Source organism: Protopterus annectens, chromosome 8.part0, assembly GCF_019279795.1.
Source record: "Protopterus annectens isolate FY-2018-M chromosome 8.part0, PAN1.0, whole genome shotgun sequence".
NCBI lineage: Eukaryota > Metazoa > Chordata > Ceratodontiformes > Protopteridae > Protopterus > Protopterus annectens.
Window position 1 is genome coordinate 593,180,753 of NC_056741.1, and position 18,978 is coordinate 593,199,730.

The 18,978-nt window shown below is 46.2% G+C and overlaps 1 protein-coding gene across 1 annotated transcript in view; it reads right to left on the reverse strand.

Annotated features, from left to right (window-relative positions):
• HUWE1 (HECT, UBA and WWE domain containing E3 ubiquitin protein ligase 1) overlaps window positions 1-18,978 on the reverse strand; it is a gene marked incomplete in the record, with an annotated part of 5,008,559 nt that overhangs the window by 791,981 nt on the left and 4,197,600 nt on the right. Inside the window, 1 exon segment of the mRNA XM_044079288.1 lies at window positions 89-222. Within this exon segment, the coding sequence (XP_043935223.1) occupies window positions 89-222 (134 nt within the window).

The window sequence follows — 18,978 nt, forward strand, 5'->3', positions numbered from 1 at the left end:
ATTATCTGGAGAGTCTAACAATCTACAAAGGGGGTGGAGATTCATGAAGTCTGACAAGAAAATAAAAGGAATTAAATAAATAGCTTACCAGCAAGGGGGTCTTCTTCCTCACCACTTGTTGATGGGAGGGGCTCTTCTAGAATGCCCCTAGAATCTACTCCAGCAGAAACAGAAGGAGCATCTTGCCCAACCACATTTCCAGGAGGTGGAGCTACAGATGATCTGTTGGATAGGACATGGAAAACATTAACGGATTGAGCAAAAAAAGCCACGTAGCAGATGTTTCATAATAAAATACCTATAAAAGTCAAGAGTCTGGTTTTCTGTTCAACAGCATAATCATCATCATTCATCTAACTGTGTTAGTATGAGTACGTCACTTAATGAAGCAGTGCTCCTCAACTGAATCTGAAAGATTCATGTGGCTCTGAGCCCTACTGAAGTTAAAGAAAAAAATGAATGAATGAATGAATGAATTAAAACAACATAAATACGTTGCATAACAGGCAACGCATCTAATTCATTACTCTTCCATTTCAAGTTACTGTAGTTTAGCATTATGGAAAGCAAGAAAATGAAATGCCATACTTACACAAAGGTTATCTGTACAAGTACCTTCCAAAAAAAGGACATTTTAAGGGAAAAATATTTAACAGGCTATTAACATATGAAATACTCTCCCACGTCTAGGTAGGACTGAGACAAAGACATGGAGTTTCAGCTCCCTGATCATGCCAATGTAAAAATTAAAAAAAAGATAAACACCCCACCAGTTTTAGTTCAGCCCAATCAGGGGAAGCTTTAACCAGGCAAGCCGGTGGGAGCTGTAAGGAACCAGATGTCATGGAAGGGAAACACCCGAAATCCTACCAATCTCAAGTGAGCTGCAACCACTGTCATAAACTTGGTGAACACCTGGGGGGCTATGGTGAGACCAAAGACATGGCTTGGAACTGACAGTGATTGGCTCCCAGACAGAATTGAAGATATCTCCTGAACCATCTATTTACAGGACGTGTACTATCAAGCACATACAATCATCCTTCCTTAGTAGTGGAAGTATGGATTGAACAGTGACCATCTGATACTGTGACAGTATTTGCCAAAAAGATTTAGATGATTTGGACAAAGACAGGTTTGAGGTCCTCATTTTTCTTTGGCAACAAAAAGAATCTTGAAGAAGCTCTGAACAATGCCTGGTCTGGTGGGACCTACTGGATGACTACTATCAGCAGCTTCTTGACTTCCACGGCTGCACCTTTTCTTTGGCGGGATAGCACAATGGGAACTTTCCTTCATTTTACTGGGGAAGAATGGGAAAAGTGAATGAATTAGCCTCTGGTAATTACTGTCTGCACCTACACATCTTTGGTAATGGATATTCAGGCTCCTGTGTGAAGAGATAAACACCACCCGACCGACACCAAAGTGCAGCAGTCAGGTAATCCCTCAGGACCACTAAGGCTTCTTGGTAAATGGACTCCCTGAAGCTTTGGTTTTGAGGGCCTCCTCTACAATGTGGTGACATCTACCATTACAGTTCTCCCCTCTGCTACAGGGAGATCTATTTCCATAAGAGTCCTGAAAAAAAACTTGTGATTTTCGAAAATCTTCCTACCCCACTCTGATTCCCACAGAAAGTCCTTTGAGGGGTAGGAAACCATATTCCTACTGCAGACATTTTAACCTTGAGTCCAAAAAGGGTTGAGCCATTAAAACGAGCATTGATGAAGTATGTCTTAAAGGTCAACGGGATATTAAAGAAGATTGCTCAACCTGCTGTCTCTTTTAGTCCCTGTTCGTTGATACAGCCGCGAAAAATCACCCATGCAGCATTAAAAACTAATCTACTCAACTGTTTTCCCTGTCAGGCTTCCTACCTTTCCGTACTGTTTTGTTTGAAAACCAAGTTGAAAAACCTCTAGCTGGCTCTGAAATGATGATGTCACATCTGCCAGAGCTCTTGCTCTAGCTACTGGGACATTTCCTCCCCCAAAGTGATGTAATTCCCACCTGATCTGCATGCTGTATAGAAGAGCCAGTGGACCTCCCACATTGCGATGTCAGAGCTGCCTTGCCCAGCCCACTCAACCTAGCAAAAATGTCAAACTATGTCACTTTTCTGAAGAGCCCTACCAATATGCGACTAAGTACAGACAAAAGCACAGTAACAGCTGCAAAAACTAAGAGCATAAATTTGCAATGACCATGCGTAGACATTAATTGCATGTTTTTACATAAGAAGCAGATGTCTGTCACAATCAATCAACACTACATCAGATTACAACAAGTATGCAATACCATAATTTTCTTAAAATTACCACTTAAAAAAAGCATGTGGGTGCTATCATGCAAGTCTGAAATATTTCATGTTTACAGTGCATCATTTGTTAGCTATTTAACCAAACAAGATTTGTAAACAAGAAGGAAAAAACTGATAGTTTGATGCTTTGCAAAACAGTGATTATTCCCAGTGCTATGGAGCTTGGTTCTAAATTTGCCAGGAGGAGTGAAACAAAATAAATCTCCCACTGTAAGGAAGGAAAGGCTGACAAGAAAACAGAACATTAGTCTGGTCACCTGCTGCGAGCTGTCAATCACATGCAGATAATGGGTCAAATTACCCTTAGCTCTTTGACGTTTAGGGAACGTAGGTGTAAAGGGGGAGAGGAGATAACTAAATTTCAGCCTTCACAAAATAAATAAAGTTAGCATTTCTAAAAAGAAAGAGCAATAAAAAAGAAGTTATGTTCTTACCATAACGTTCCATGTGAGTTGTTCATCTCGCCTTTGTTCTTTACAAGTGGGTTCGGAGCCGATCCATCGGCTCCGAGATGGCTGCTTTCCAAACTCAAGATCTTTGAGTAGCTCGAGGCACAGTCCCTATCCCATGATGCTCTCCTACCAACCCCAGACCTAGTTTGCTGAACCAGCAAGAAAAAAACACACTAAGCAACCAAATTACAACATGTATATAGTACATAACTATTTACAACAGCTAAACAATAATCTGACTGGAAAGAAGGACACTAGCAAGACCAACCAGACCACCAGTCATACTCGTTCCTCTGGAACCTGGAGGTCGGAGGGAGTGTAAGAACAAAGGCGAAATGAACAACTCACATGGAACGTTATGGTAAGAACATAACTTCTTTAAGTGAAGTTGTTCAATCTTGCCGTTTGTTCTTTACACGTGGGTAGCGTCCCAAGCACCCTAATCCTGGGAGGCTCACGGGAGTACATTCCTGAGCACGGTGGAACCAAAGGAAGCCCTATCCACTTTGTAATGAGTGATAAACGTATGAGGTTTGGACCAAGTAGCAGCTGCACAAATGTGTCCAAATTTAATTGGACTGCATGGGCTAAAGATGTAGAAATAGCCCTGGTAGAATGAGCTTTCACTTCACGTTCTAAAGGTTGTTTGCTGTAGAATATACAAATTTTATACAATCAGAAATCCATTTGGACAATGCAACTTTGGATACCGAAAAACCTTTCTTACTGTCTGCATAGGAAACAAACAGTTGATCAGATTTCCTGAATTATTTTGTTCTGCCCAAATAAAACCTCAATTGTCTGTGAACATCAAGCTTATGTAACATGTACTCCAATCTATTAGCATAATGTCTGAAAAAAGTAGGAAGGTCAATAGACTGGTTCAAGTTTGCCTCAGAGCAGACCTTAGGGAGAAAGGTTGGATTTGTTCTTAAAGACACTCTGTTGGGGGTAAAAGACTAGATATGGAGGAATGATAGAAAGTGCTTGTAGTTCAGAAACTCTATGCGCTTAAGTAATAGCCACCAGGAAAATTGTCTTCCAAGAAAGGAACTTCAAAGGACAAGATGATGCAGGCTCAAAAGGGGGAAGAATGAGTTGAGATAGTGCCAAATTTAGATTCCAGGGAGTAACAGGATGTCTGATAGGTGGCCTAAGGTGATGAGTTCCTTTCAAAAAGGCTTTACATAATCTGTGGGACAATGTTAGAACCACTGCATCCCACATGGAAGTTAGACACAGCAATTGAACACTTATTGTAGAAGCTGCCGCACCACTGTGGAAGAGCGAAGTCAAGAATGCCAGAATACTATGAATAGGGGCGACTTAGGGATCGATACCATGCTGAGAAGCCCAATGAACCAATCGCTTCCATTTGCTGTTATAAAGTTTCCTGGTGGAGACTTTGTGAGAGGAAACTAGAATATGTTGAACCATGGGAGACAAATTATGTGACCTGGCTAGGTTTGGGAAGTGGAGCAGCTAAGCTGTCAGTTTGAGGGAAACAAGAGAGGGATGAAGAACTCCCGATGAATGAGTCACAAGGTTCTTCCACTTGGTATTGCTGTAGGAAGGGGAACCATATCTGCCAAGGCCAAAACGGGGCTATTAGAATAACAGTCCTTCCCAGGCTTCTGGCTTTCTGTAAGAATCTGGGGATCAGCGGGATTGGAGGGAAGGCATAAAGGAGACCCGAGGGCCAATTGTGTATGAGTGAGTCCCTTGGGCTGTCCCCCAGTGGAGGGTACAGGGCAAAGTAGCTTCTGCATTTGGCATTCATCAGGGATGCAAAGAGGTCGCAGCAAGGCTGGCCCCATCTGCGGAATATCCTTTCCGCCACTCATTCTTTGAGGGACCACTCGTGAGGCAACAGAATGGCTCTGCTAAGTTTGTCCGCTATCACATTGGATGACCCGGGTATGTGCGTAGCTATCTGAAAGCGTCTCGTGGATACAGCCCACTGCTGAATTCTCAGGGCCTCTCGGCATAAGGGGTAAGACTTGGTCCCCCTTGCATGTTGATGTACCAAACTACCGACATGTCTGTCTGCATTGCAATCGTCTCTCGAGGCAGAGAGTCGTGAAAGTGTTACAACTCTAGAAACACTGCTCTCAACTCTAGGACATTGATGTGCAAATGAGATTCCATGTCTGACCAAGTGCTTTGGACAGTTCTTCCCTGAAACAGTCCCCCCCACTCTATCAGGGAAGCATCCATGGTCACTGTGGCTGTGGGAGGGGGAAGTACAAATGGGCGACCTACAGTAACTTGGTGGCTGTTCAACCACCAAAGAAGGTCCTTTTTGCAAGCATTTGTCAGAAGAATCTTGTGTGACATTGGAAGCTGTTGATAAGACCACTGTGTGAATAGTAACCATTGGAGTATCCTCATGTGCATTCGTCCCAGAGGAACCGCTATGAGTGTCGCTGCCATGGTGCCTAACAGCTTCAGAACCTGGAATGCCAGAACTTTCCTTTCCATTAACAAATGGGACACCTGACTTTGTAAAGATATTACTCTGAGGCAATCTGACCATGGTGGTGGTGGTGCCTAGATCTGCTCCTATAAAGGAAATATGCTGTGACAGAAATAAAGCAGATTTCTCGAAATTTAAGGTTATGCCCAACCTGGAACACAGGTTGATATTGTAATAGCTGGCGGAAATCAGTTGATGCCTGGTGGTGGCAGTGAGGAGCCAGTCGTCCAGATATGGAAACACACGGAATCCTAAACGTCTCAGGTGAGCTGTGACCACTGCCATACATTTGGTAAACACTCTGGGGACTGTGGTGAGACCAAAGGGCAGAGCTCGGAATTGGTAGTGACTGGCCCCCAGCCGGAAACGCAAGTGATCTCTGGATGGCCTGGCCATTTTGATGTGGTAGTACGCATCCTTGAGATCTACAGAGCACATCCAATTGCCCGTTTAGAGACACAGAATTATCGACTGAAGCGTGACCATCCAGAACTTTTCCTTTTTGACAAAGGTGTTTAGTTTGCTGAGGTCTAAGATGGGCCTCTAGTCCCCTGTTTTCTTTGGAACTAAAAAGAACCTGGAGTAAGTTCTGTATCCTATCTGGTCCGCCGGGACTGGCTGGATGACTCTTTTTCTAGCAGCCTTTGAATTTCTATGGCTGCTAGATTCCGCAGAATGGGTGGAACGTCTGGGATACTTGTACGAATGGAAGGGGATTCTGAAAAGGGAATGATGTAACCTCTGGTAACTATGCTTTTTACCCAAGAATCTGATGCAATTCCTAGCCAGGAGTCTGGGTATAAAGCTAAGTGACTCCCGACTGCCTCCAGAGCAGGACAGTCGGGCCTCCTCTCAGGAGCGCTTGTAGGGCTTGCCAAGGAACTGTCACCCTGGTTCTGCGGACACCCTCTGCTGCCTGGGAGGAGTCTACCATTATACCCCCCTCCTCTGCCCCTGGAGGGGGGTTCACTACGTGTGTTCTGGAAAGCTCCTTGGGACTTTCGGAATCACATTTTTCCACCTTTCTGTTCTTTGGGGTATGGTCTAGTGGGGGTGGAAAAACAGACTCATACGGCAGATAGAGTCTTTCCTTCCTGCTCACACCTAGTAAGTGTTTCCTTGACTTTAGGCCCAAACAAGGAAGGGCCATCGAATGGGGTATTAAAGGAATAATTGAAGGCTTCCGCAAAGGAGCATAAGTGCATCCAGGATGGTCTCCGCAGAGCTATCGCTGAACCTGCTGCCCGGCTTGATCCATCAGCTGCATAAGAAATGAGCCGCATGGACGAGTTCACAATAGAATTAAGGGTGTTAAGCTGTGCCGTCACTTTCTCAGAAACAGCATCTGTTTTGCCCTGAAGAGCATCTCCAAGCTCTTTGAGGAGATCTCGTTGAAGATGGGTAAAAGTGGGTTAAATAGTTAAGCGATCTCACTGCAAATTTTGCAGAACTAAAGATGCATTTCCCATATCTGTCCATTGTCCTAGAGTCTTTATTAGGAGGATGAACAGAAGAGGTTTCTGACATCTCTTTCTTGGTGGCCGCTGCCACCACCATGGCATCAATGAGGACTCCTTTCATAAGAAAAGACCTGTCTTGAGGGGAGGTGAAAAATTTGTTGGGCCTCCGAGGGACCGGTTCCATGGAATCAGGAGACTCCCACGCCCTTCGAGCGACCAAATCCATTAATTCGTCAAAGGGCAGAGTAACCCAGGAGGTGGAAGGTTGAGACCCAAAGGCCTTCAGGAGCACCGACTCATCCTCAGTAGGGGTAAGGGACTGCCACTTACCCCTCTGCCTTAATATTTCCAGAATGTCTGCAAATGAGACATCCTCAGAGGAGGACCGTGGGGACCCTTCTGATTCCTCTAAGTCGGTGTCTGATGTTAAGGATTCCTGAGAGGAATCCAAATGCCTCCTCTTGCACACAAGTCTCCATCAAGCAGGGGTCACCCAATGGGGTTACCTGAGGCCCTGGGTCTCGACGCTTGGTAGGGACTTGCGGTGTAGGGACGGAATGCGGCCCTTTAGGGGAGTAAGAGAAAATATCCGAAAGGGTCTTTGCAGACATGACCCGCCTCATGGCATCGAAGGCACCGGTTTCCCGACCAAAGGAGTCCGCCGGTTCTGAAGAAGATGACAACTTCCCTGGGGCCGAGACCATGGGCTCCGAAGCAGGGGACCGAGCCAAGCTCTTCTGCACCGAAGCCCCGAGAAGGAGAGTTGGAACTGAAGCATCTGTTGGACTCTCTCCCCCCCGGAACCAGCGAGAGAGTGGCTGCTCCGAGACACTCTGATCGGAACCGAAGTAGTCAAGGTCGACGGGGCCGAGAGCACTGGAACAAGCTTCGGCTCAGAGGGTTCCACCACTATCAGATCCTCTTTCAGGCTCTGAAGGCTCGACTGGCCTCGGAGGAGAAGAAATCGTGGCGGGGGGGGGGTGTAGGCTTGTAAGTCAGTTGGGTCGAAGCTGAAAGCAATTTGGCCAGGGCCGGGTTCACCAAAACCCTCTGCACCACATGGTCTATATCGATGTCGGAAAGGGTACCGGAAGAATGGGTCGAAGGAGTCAAAGAAGCCACCGACCTAAGGATCGGGGACTTTAAAACTTCCGACACCGGCTACAACACTGTGATTTGGCTCCGAAGTAAGAGTTCAGTGCACAGCTCTGAAGGCTGCGTAGCCGGCGACAGTCTCTTCCTAGAGGTGCTCGGAGCAGAAGACTTGTGCTCCGATGACACCTTAGAAGACTTCGACCCCTTTGAGGACTTTGAGGTCTGGTCAGTCTTGTCTAATGCTTCTTGAAAGTCTGGCTTCAACAGACCTCTATCCACCAATTTCCTTCGCCTTTCTAACAAAATCCTGCCACTGCAGGAATGGCACATAGAGCAATCCTCTTGCAAATGTAGTGGACCCAAGCAGTACACACAAGAAACATGGTTATCGGTGATGGACATCTTCTGTCCACAGTCGCACTTCTTAAATCCTGATTTTTGTTTCTCAGACATGATACCAAAGAAAACACACAAATATCAGATCCCTGATAAACAATAATGTCAATAATCCACTAAGAACTACTAGAAAGTTCAGATCCTTGAGCTGCAATTGACTACAAGAATTATATACAAGGTCTTGTCACAAAAACGTTCAGATACAACAAATCTAATAGCACCTATGAACAAGGAGGGGATAGGAAATTAATTTTGACAGTGCCCTGTCAAATAAAACGCAACTAAAGAAAGGCTAAAGGCCTAGGAGCAACCGCTCTGAATTAGAAAGACAAAAAATAATATACAGTTAACTCACTGAAAAAAGAAGTTGTGCACCTACCATAACATTCCAGGTTAGTTGTCTTCATCTCGCCTTCCTTCTTGCTGTTTGGGTTTGGAGCCAATCCTCGGCTCCGACTCAGCCATCTTCTATAGCTCGAGAGCTATTTACTGGCTCGAGGCTACCCCTTATCACAGAATGTCCAGCGACAGCTACCCAGACCTCGTTTGTGATAGCGCGCACTAGACGTTAATAGAGCAACCAGTTACTAAAACTGGACGTCCAATACACCTAAACAAGGAAAGAGTTATAGATTTATCTTTTATGTGAAGTAATAAAAGATGCTCAGCCAGTGAAAACAAAAGGGAACTCTTCAAAATCCTCTAGGAAGGGGGAAGGAGGGAGGGACGCAAGAAGGAAGGAGAGATGAAGACAACTAACATGGAACGTTATGGTAGGTACATAACTTCTTTAAGTTGTCTATCGCGCCTTCATTCTTGCTGCTTGGGACAGCGACACTAGCACCTAAAAACTCGGGTGGCTTATTGGAACAAAATCTTCAGAACAGTAGATCCAAAGGAAGCACTGCTCGTGGAGACCATATCTACCTTGTAATGAGAGATAAAAGTGTGGGGGTTTGCCCAAGTGGCAGCTGCACACATTGAGTCTATGGGCAACCTAGACTAAAAGGTTACAAAGGTGGCTAGTGCTCTAGTAAAATTACCTTTTGGTTTAGCTGGTAGCTCTTTATTTCGTAACTGATAAATAAAGGCAATAGTATCAGATAACCATCTGGATAAGGTCACTTTGGAAAATGGTTGAAAGCAAAAGAAAGAAATAACTGGTCTGATTTTCTTAGTTCCTTAGTTCTATGGAGGTAAAAACGCAATTGTCTGTGTACATCCAATTGGTGGAGCTTGTATTCTGCCTTGTTGCTGTGATTACGAAAGAAAACTGAGAGATCTATGGATTGATTTAAATTGTTCTCTGAGCAGACTTTAGGAATAAAGGATGGATTGGTCCTCAGGGAAACTCTGTCCTTGTGAAACACCAGGTAAGGAGGACAAACACATAGTGCTTGAAGTTCTGAGACACGCCTAGCTGAAGTGATAGCAACCAGAAAAAGTGTCTTCCAAGAAAGAAATTTTAAAGAGCATGATGCGGCCGGTTCAAAGGGAGGCAAAATTAAGGAGGCTAAAACTAAATTGAGATCCCAAGGAGGGGGAGGATCTCTAACTGGGGGTCTAAGAAGAGATGTTCCTTTCATAAAGGCTTTGCAGAGCTTATGAGACATTATGCTGGAATTAAACATACCAATATGAAAATTAGAAATGGCAGCTAGTTGTACTGTAATGGTGGCGGAAACTGCACCAGACTGAAAAAGCTGCATTAGAAATTCAAAAATTTCATGGATTGGGGCTGAGAAAAGATCCAAATTCCTAGTCTCAGCCCAGTAAGAAAACCATTTCCATTTACTAGCATACGTTTTCCTCGTAGTAGACTTGTGTAAGGAAACAATAATATCACGGACTGCTGGGGAGATATTGGAAAACCCGGCTAAGGTTCGAAGTGGAGCAACCAAGCTGTGAGCTGGAGAGTTTGAAGGGATTGGTGCAACCCGCCTGATCTGTGAATCAGAAGATCTGAAACCGGGTCCAGAATCCACGGCTAATCCAGAAGGTGGAGGTACAGGAACAGGAGTCATATTTGTAGAGGCCAGTATGGGGCAATGAGGATAATTTTGCAACCCAACGATTTTGCTTTCTGTGAGTCTTGGAATTAGGGGAAAAGTGTAAAGGAGTCCCTGAGGCCAATTATGGACTAGAGCATCTCTGGGTATATGACCTGGAAGAGGAAGAAGAGAGAAGTAGCTGCTGCATTTGTTGCTGACAGGAGTGGCAAATAGGTCACACCAAGGCTGTCCCAATTTGCGGAAGATATGATCCGCAACTTCCTGAGTCAGAGACCACTCATGAGGCATGAGGATAGCTCTGCTGAGCCTGTCCGCTATAACGTTGGATTTCCCAGGGATATGCGATGCTATCAGAAAATGTTGGGAGGAAATCGCCCATTGCCACAGTCTGAGTGCTTCTCGATACGTGGGGTAAGACCTGGCCCCACCCTGTTTGTTGATGTACAACACCACTGACGTTGTCAGACTGGATTGCAATGGAGTCTTGAAGACTTTGTAACGCTAGGAGAACCGCTCTCAATTCTAGGACATTGATATGCAGATGGTACTCGTGAGGTTGCCAAGTGCCTTGGACCGTCCTGCCTAGATAGTACCCCCCCCCACCCTATCAGGGAGGCGTCCGTGGTCACTGTGGCTACAGGAGTGGGCTGTATGAAGGGTCTGCCCTGAATTACTAGTGGGGAGACCATCCACCAAGAAAGGTGCCTTTTGCATGTTTCTGTAATCAGGATCTTGTGAGACATGGGTAGTTCCTGTCTCTTGTTATATTTTGCCAGGCTTTTGGGTACAGCAAAAGTCTTCCCCTGACTGCCTCCAGAGGTGAGCAGTCGGGCAACCCTTCAGGGATGCTAAAAGGGTTTGGCAGAGAAAGTCACCCTGTTTTGCGGTCCCCCTCTGCCACAAGGGCGGCGTCTGTTATTGTTTCCCCCTCTGCCTCTGGGGGAAAAAATCACCACGTGTGTCAGGCAAGGGTCCCTGGGATTTTCGAAACCACATCTTTCCACTCTTCTGACCCTTGGGATAAGGTCTGGAAGGAGTGGAAAAACTGACTCCCACGGCAGAGAGAGAGAGAGAGAGAGAGAGAGAGAGTCTTGCCTTCCTGCTCACACCTGGTCAATGTGTCTTTCACCTGATGCCCAAAGAGAAAAGAGCCATCAAAGGGAGTATTGGTGAAGGACGCTCGAAAGGGTTCTGCAAACTGACACAGCCACATCCAAGCATGTCTCCTGAGAGCCACACCTGTCCCTGCGGCTCTGCTCGCTCCATCGGCTGCATATGAAATTAGTCAAATGGAGGAGTTAACTATGGAATTAAGAGTCGCAAGCTGTAAAGCTACTTTGGCTGGTACTCCCTCAGCTGTAGGATCTTGAAGGGTATCTCCAAGCTCTTTCAGGAGATCCCTTTGAAGATGTGTAAAATGGCATAGATTATTCAGGGACCTCATTGAAAAGGTCGCTGAAGGAAAGATTTGCTTTCCATATCTGCCCATTGTCCAAGACTCTCTGTTCAGAGGATGAACAGATGAAGAGGTCTCTGCTAACTCTTTCTTGATGGCTGCTGCTACCACCATGGCATCAACGGGCACACCTTTGGAGAGGAATTGCTTGTCCTGGGGGGCTGTCAAATTTATTTCGTCTCCTCGGAGTAGGTTCCACAGAATCTGGAGCTGACCGAGAGTTTTGAAACACTACAGACATGAGTGGATCAAAAGGAGGAGATACCCAGGAGGTGGAAGATCGGGGAACTGAATGCGTCCAGGTATACAGAGTCGTCCTCGGTAGGGGCTAAGGAAGTCCAGTCCATCCTCTGCCTAAGCATTTCAAGGATGTCCAAAAAGAAACATCTTCAGAAGGAGACCTTGGGGACCCTTCCGATTCATCCATGGCTGAATCTGAAGTGACAGACTCAGGGGAGTCTATGTGCTTCCTCTTGCACTTCTTCCGGGGAGGCTCCTCCGAGTGATCAGGGGAGGCTTGGGAAGAAGAAGGATCACCCAATGGGGTGTCCTGGGGCATAGGTTCCCTACACTTGGGGTCTAGAGGAGGAGTAGAGGTTGGCACAGACACCATGGGGGTAGGAGCCGAAGGAGCTGGCAGTAGAGATGTCTCGGGGGACAGCACACTCCGCATGACCTTGAAGGCGTCCCGACCTCTAGGCAGAGAAAGCTCCAGCTCCGAAGAAACAGGAGTCTTTCTCCACGTCGAGGGTGACTGCTCCGAGGCCGATGTTGGAGCCGAGCTCACCTGTGCTGAAGCTCCGAGGGGGAGAAAGTACAGTTTTGTACCTACCATAAATGTAGATGTTCGAGTGCTAATACAGCTGCAGTCATAACAGATGGGTTCTCCTGCCATCAGGCGGGTCCTCGGTCGGCCGAATTCCAAAGTCTAGGTCCGGCGTCGGTTGTCGTCGCTTCTTCCCTGACGTCAGTGCGACAGGGGTATAAAAGAACCAGCCGACGCCATTTTCTTCAGTTTTTCTTGCCCCAGATGTCAGGTGCCCCCAGAAGCAAGGCAATACATAAAATTATGAAGTAATGCAATGCAATATAATCAAAAAACAGTAGTTGCAAGCAAATACACCATAAAAGAATACCCCTAGAGAGGAAGGTGGGAGGGAAACCTGGACTGCAGCTGTATTAGCACTCGAACATCTACATTTATGGTAGGTACAAAACTGTACTATGTTCATCGTGAGTACAGCTGCAGTCCTAACAGATGGGTAGAATCCCAAAGCTAAGAAAGGGGTGGTAGGCACTAGGTGGAACTAGGAGGAGCCAAAATGCCCTGCAAGACTGCAGTGGCAAAGCCTGCTCTAGATTTGGAGTATAATGGCAGGTTGTAGTGTTTGGAGAAGGTATGCACAGAACTCCAAGTGGCTGCTTCCAAAATATCCTTGGTAGGAACTCCTCTGAGGAAGGCTGCAGAGGTGGCTGTGGCCCTGGTGGAATGAGTTCTAATGCCTGTAGGAACAGTTTTGCCATGAAAGGAATAGCAAAAGCGTATGCAGTGGGCTATCCATTTTGAGATTGTCTGCTTGGAAATTGGCTTTCCTTGAGCTCCTACCGCATAGGCCACAAAGAGCTGCTCTGATTTTCTGAAAGGTTTTGTTCTGTCCAAATAATAACGCAGTTGCCTGTGGATGTCCAAGGAATGTAGTAATCTCCCCCCTTTGTTTTGAGGATTGGGATAAAAAGTAGGTATATGTATGGCCTGATTTAAAGCCACCCTGGATACCACTTTAGGCATAAAGGATGGGTTGGTTCGTAAGGAAACTCTGTCCTGATGGAAGATGATAAAAGTCTGGACAGCCATGAGAGCCTGTAGTTCTGAAACTCTATGAGCTGAAGTGATAGCCAGAAGGAAAGCTGTTTTCCAGAACAAATATTGCAAATCTGATGAGGCAGCTGGCTCAAAAGGAGGCAAAGTCAGTTTTTCCAGAATGAAATTTAGATCCCAAGCAGGTATTCGTTGTTTCCTTGGAGGTCTTAAATTCTTAGCCCCTCTGAGGAACTGTCTTAAAAGAGGGTGAGAGAATAAAGGAGGATCAGTGTTGTATTCTGCAGAAATGGCTGAGGCATGGATTTTGATGGAGGAGAACGAAAGTCCACTGCTTAGCAGTTCAGCCAAATATTGTAGTATTTTAGGTAAATTCAGTTTTCCAGGGTTCTGGCCCTTTTTCTCATTCCAGACACAAAAAGTTTCCATTTTGCGGAGTAAGCTTTTCTAGTTGATGGCCTTCTGGCCTCCAAAATGACATCCTGCACCTCCTTGGAGAGTAGGGCCTGCTGTGATGCTAAGGAATCTTCCATGCGGCTAGATTGAGTGTTTTTAGCTGACTGTGAAGAGTTTTGAAGCTGTGCTGAGTCAGAAGAGGCGGCATTAGAGGCAGGGTCCATGGAGGGGAATGCGTCAGGCTCCTCAGGAGTGGGTACCAGTGTTGCCTTGGCCAGTCCGGAGCAATGAGGATCATCTTTGGTCTGTCTGCTCTGGTCTTCAATAGGACTTTGGGCAGCAGAGGAAGAGGCGGGAAGGCATAAACTGTCATTGATGTCCAACTGAAAGAGAGAGCGTCCACTCTCCAGGCCTTTGGATGGAAGGTCCTCGAGTAGAATTTTGTCAATTGATGATTTTTATGGGAGGCAAAGAGATCTATGTCTGGCCTTCCCCATTCTTGGATTATTTCTGTAAAAACTTTTGGATGCAACATCCATTCGTGTGAATCTGTCATATTCCTGCTTAGGTTGTCTGCCAGCGTGTTTTCCTTGCCTGGCAAGTACTGTGCTTGTAGTTCCATTTGTAAGTCCATGGCCATGTTCCAAAGTGATATGGCCAGTCTGCATACGGGATAGGAATGTGTTCCTCCCTGCTTGTTTATGTACCACATAACTGTGGTGTTGTCCGTTCTTATCAATAGTTGACCTGGTTTGAGAAGGTCCTTGAAAGCTATAATAGCATTTATTACTGCTAGCATTTCTTTTTGATTGATGTGAAGGTGCTTTTCTTTTTGGGACCATTTGCCCTGAATGCACCGGTCTGTCATGTGCGCCCCCCAGGCGTAGTCCAAGGCGTCTGTTGTGATGACTTGATTTGCTTGAGGCTTGCTGAATGGAAGACCTGTGTTTGTTTGACATGCTTGAGCCCACCACAGAAATTCCTTTTGCAGACATGAAAGTAGTGGTATTATTGTTTCCAAACTGTGGCTGTGTTGAGACCATATGTTTTTTAGGTACCATTGTAGTTTTCTCATATGCAGCTTTGCACATGGGATTAGCAAGATGCAAGATGCCATGAATCCCAGAGCCTGCAGGATTTTCCTTGCAGTCAGCCTGGTGCAATTTGCCAGTGTTCTGAAATATTGAATTAGTTGCCCCTGCTTCTCTGGCGTGAGGTAGGCCATCTGGGTGTTTGTGCCCAAATTGGCACCCAGGAAAATTATATTCCGAGAGGGTATTAGCCTTGATTTCTCTTTGCTGACTGTGTATCCCAGAGTGTTTATTAACATTATTACATAAGCCAGATGTTTCAAAAGAATGTGCTTGCTGTCCGCTTGGATCAGGCAGTCGTCCAAATAAGGGTATATTTGTATCCCTTGAAGTCTGCAGTAGGTAATTACTGATGCCAGGCATTTCGTGAATACTCTGGGCGCAGTAGATAAGCCAAGGGGCAATGCAGAGAATTGATAATGGGTTGAACCTGCAAGAAATCTGAGGTATCTTCTGCAATTTTGTCTGATTGGGACATGCAGGTATGCCTCCTTGAGGTCCAATGTTACCAGCCAAGACTCCTTGCCCAGCATGGGAAGAAGTTGCTGCAGAGTGAGCATCTTGAATTTTGGTACGAGTAGGAATGTGTTTAGGATGGAAAGATCCAAAATAGGTCTCCAATCTTTTTCCCTTCCTTGGCACCAGAAATAGCCTGGAATAAAAACCTTGACCTTGTTCGTGTGTAGGTACCTCTTGAATAGCTTTCATGTTTATAAGATCTGAAATTTGCTTTTGTGGCTCTGCCCTTTGATTGTGTGGCAGTTTAGGCATGCCTCTCATTTTTGGAAGGGTATGAAAATGAAATTTGTAGCCTCTGTTTATAATGTCCAGGATCCATTTGTCCTTTGTGACAACATGCCAATTTTTTGAGAATAGTGCCAGCTTTCCTCCTAAGGGGGCTGCCATTTGAGACCTGGTTGGCCTGCAAAGGGGAAAGTCATTGGGTTTGCTTTCTGAAAGATTGTGAGTTGTCCTCACCACCTCTTTGTGTAGGAGCTTGCCATTGTCTGCCTCTGTACGATCCTTGTGATTGTCCTCTGCCCCTCGGGTGCCTGTATCTGCCTCTTTGGGGTCTGTCCGTGGCAGGAAAGGACCAGTTTTTGGAAGGCCAATTTCTACTAAAACGTGGGGGTTGAACCTGCAGAAATTCTTTCACAGTTTGCATTGATTTAGCTTTTTCCTCCATTTTCCGTAATACTTCCTCAGCATTTGCCCCAAATAGCACATCCTTTTGAAGAGGGGCATCTAGTAATTTAGCTTTGACATGATCAGGCAAGGTTTGTTCCTTGAGCCAAGCATGCCTGCGTATGACTGAGCCTGTAACAGCAGCTCTACATGAGGCCTCTAGAGCATCAAAACCACACTAAGGTATGTTTACCCACTTGTTCTGCACTATGCATCAAATCCTGCAACTCCTTCAAGTCTGGTTGTTCAGGTTGTGACATTTTACTTTTCAATTGAGATAACAGAAACTGTTGGTATTTTAGCATATGAAACTGACAGTTTAAGGCCCTCATGGTTAAGGTAGCCGAGGTATATACCTTTTTTCCCCACCTTTCTAAGGATCTGGAATCTCTCGGAAGGCAATGGATTTTTGGCAATGGAAGCCTCAACTCCCTTGGGTCCCTGTAAGATGGTTTCTAGGTCAGCAGCATGGCTTTTGTAAAGAAATTGGTGAGAGTCAGGAACCCTGTAGTACCTGTCAGGCTTAACTGGAGCTGGAGGTAGAGAATCCGGGTTAAGGCAGGCCTCCGAGTAAACATCATCTAGGATGTCCAAGACAGGAGGTATAGCCAGAGGCCTGTGCTGGGGTAACAAAAGAAATTCCCTGAGCCTTATTTTGGAATCTGAATAATCCTGGCCTTCCCAGTGGAAGTGTTCCCTTAAGGTATGCAAAGTTTCCCCAAATGAGAAATCCTCAGGGGGGGATACAGAAGGGATAGACTCCTCTGCATCAGAGTCTCCAAAAGGGGAGCAAGACTGTTCCTGATCATCAGAGTGTTCTGAAATAATGGAGCCCTGATCAGAGGAGGGGGAATCTTCCTCCACTCTGGGCCTTTTGTCCAGAGGTGGCTGAGAACCTCTGATTAGGGTAATTAAATCCTCAGCCATTTTAAGCAATTGTTTCTTAGGCATGGGGCCTGGAGATGGGCCCTGTGTAACTGGTCTCTTAGGGTGCAAGGTTGCTTTAGACTTGGTGAAAGCCTTGATGAAGAAAGAAGAGGAAGGTCTGAAGACACCTTGAGTGGAGGTGGACCTGTCCACATTCTGCGTTTCAATGCCAAGAGTGGCTTCAGTATCTGTAGTTGGGGTGTGGGCCAAGGAGCCTGCGACCTCGGGTACAGGAGACACCGCCAAAGATGTGTCGTCGGTAATCAGGGCCTGCGTAGGTGCCTCACTGAGAACCGGACCACGTGTAGTCGGCTTTGACGTGGTGTTGGTAGAGGCCGCGGACCTCGAGTGTCGGTCCTTGTATTTGCGGTTTTTAGACAAAACCGGTGTCGGAGTATCCGACGACATGGCATAGTTAAATGCTTTCCCAAAAAAATGCTGGGCGAACTCCGCCCGATGCTTAATAGTGCGTTTGTTGAATGTAGCCCAACAGTGACAGACCGAGACGTCGTGGTCTGGGCCTAAACAAGGTATACAGAGGGAATGGAAATCCTTATGCGGTATTTGCTTCCCACAAGAAATACAATTATTAACTTTGTCTGACATCGGTCTGAGGCAAGAAAAGTTTCCCCAACTGGGTACTTAGCTTTTAAGACGACTTCGGTTTTCCAAATTTTTCGTAATCTCAGGAGCTGGCTGACCGGCACTTGCGAATTGCTTCTGCTTCGGGCAACGGGCGGCAAGAAAGACTGAAGAAAATGGTGTTGGCTGGTTCTTATATACCCCTGTCGCACTGACGTCAGGGAAGAAGTGGCGACAACAGACACCGGACCTAGACTTTGGAATACGGCCAACCGAGGACCCGCCTGATGGCAGGAGAACCCATCTGTTATGACTGCAGCTGTATGCACAATGAACATCGGGGTCGGACAAGGGTCCGATGCCACCCACCCCCCCTCGGAGCCGACGAGAGAACCTTGGTGCCCAGATCCCTCAATAGACGGTACAACCGAGGTAATCAGAGCAGACGTCAGGACCGAAGGAGAAATGATCGGCGCCGACAGTTCTATTGCTTGTGGATCCATGGTCTCCAGCTCAGAGCTAAATGTAGTCGGAGGAGGAATACAAATAGAAGCGGCTGGAGAAGATACCTGTTGAGGTGGGCCGGACAGAATTTTTGCCAGTGCCTGTGACTTAAGCAACCTACTTACTACTCCTCTACATCATGATCCGATAATCTAGAGGATCAAGAGGAGTGGGAAGAATGATGGCTACGTTCACTCTGTAATAAAGGTGACTGTGAAGCCGAGTGGATGGACTCCAAGGATGGCGACCTCAGTCTCTTATGGCTCCGAGACGGCTCCGAAGTAGCAGATGGAGGCGACGAAGGAGTTGTCTTGTCGGTGCCAGCTGGTAACGACATACTTGGTTGGTTAAATAAAGGAGCCAGCTCCGAAGGTGGAGTCGACAGCTTGACAGACATAGGGGATTTCGCTGGCTGAGAACTTTTAGCCGGAGAATCTTGAGGCTTCAATAATCCCCGAAGGATTCATTTGTTTTTGCGCTCCTGCTGGAACCCCTGGACTAAAAGCATGACATATAGAACAGGAGTCCTACAGGTGAACAGTGCCCAAACAATAAACACAACTAGTGTGCCCATCTGTCAGAGACATTTTCTGACAGCATGAGTCACACTTTTTGAAGCCCGATACCCTAGTATCTTTAGATATTATAGTAACAGCAACCACACAACAAATAATAGGTTCATAGGTTGGTACTGGGCTATCTGCCCGAAGGCATATATTAGCCCAGCCATGTTGTGCGGTATTCACCGCCCCTTTAGTAGTTCCCTAGACCCTTGTACTAGCAAGCTAGTACCCTTTGCCCCTA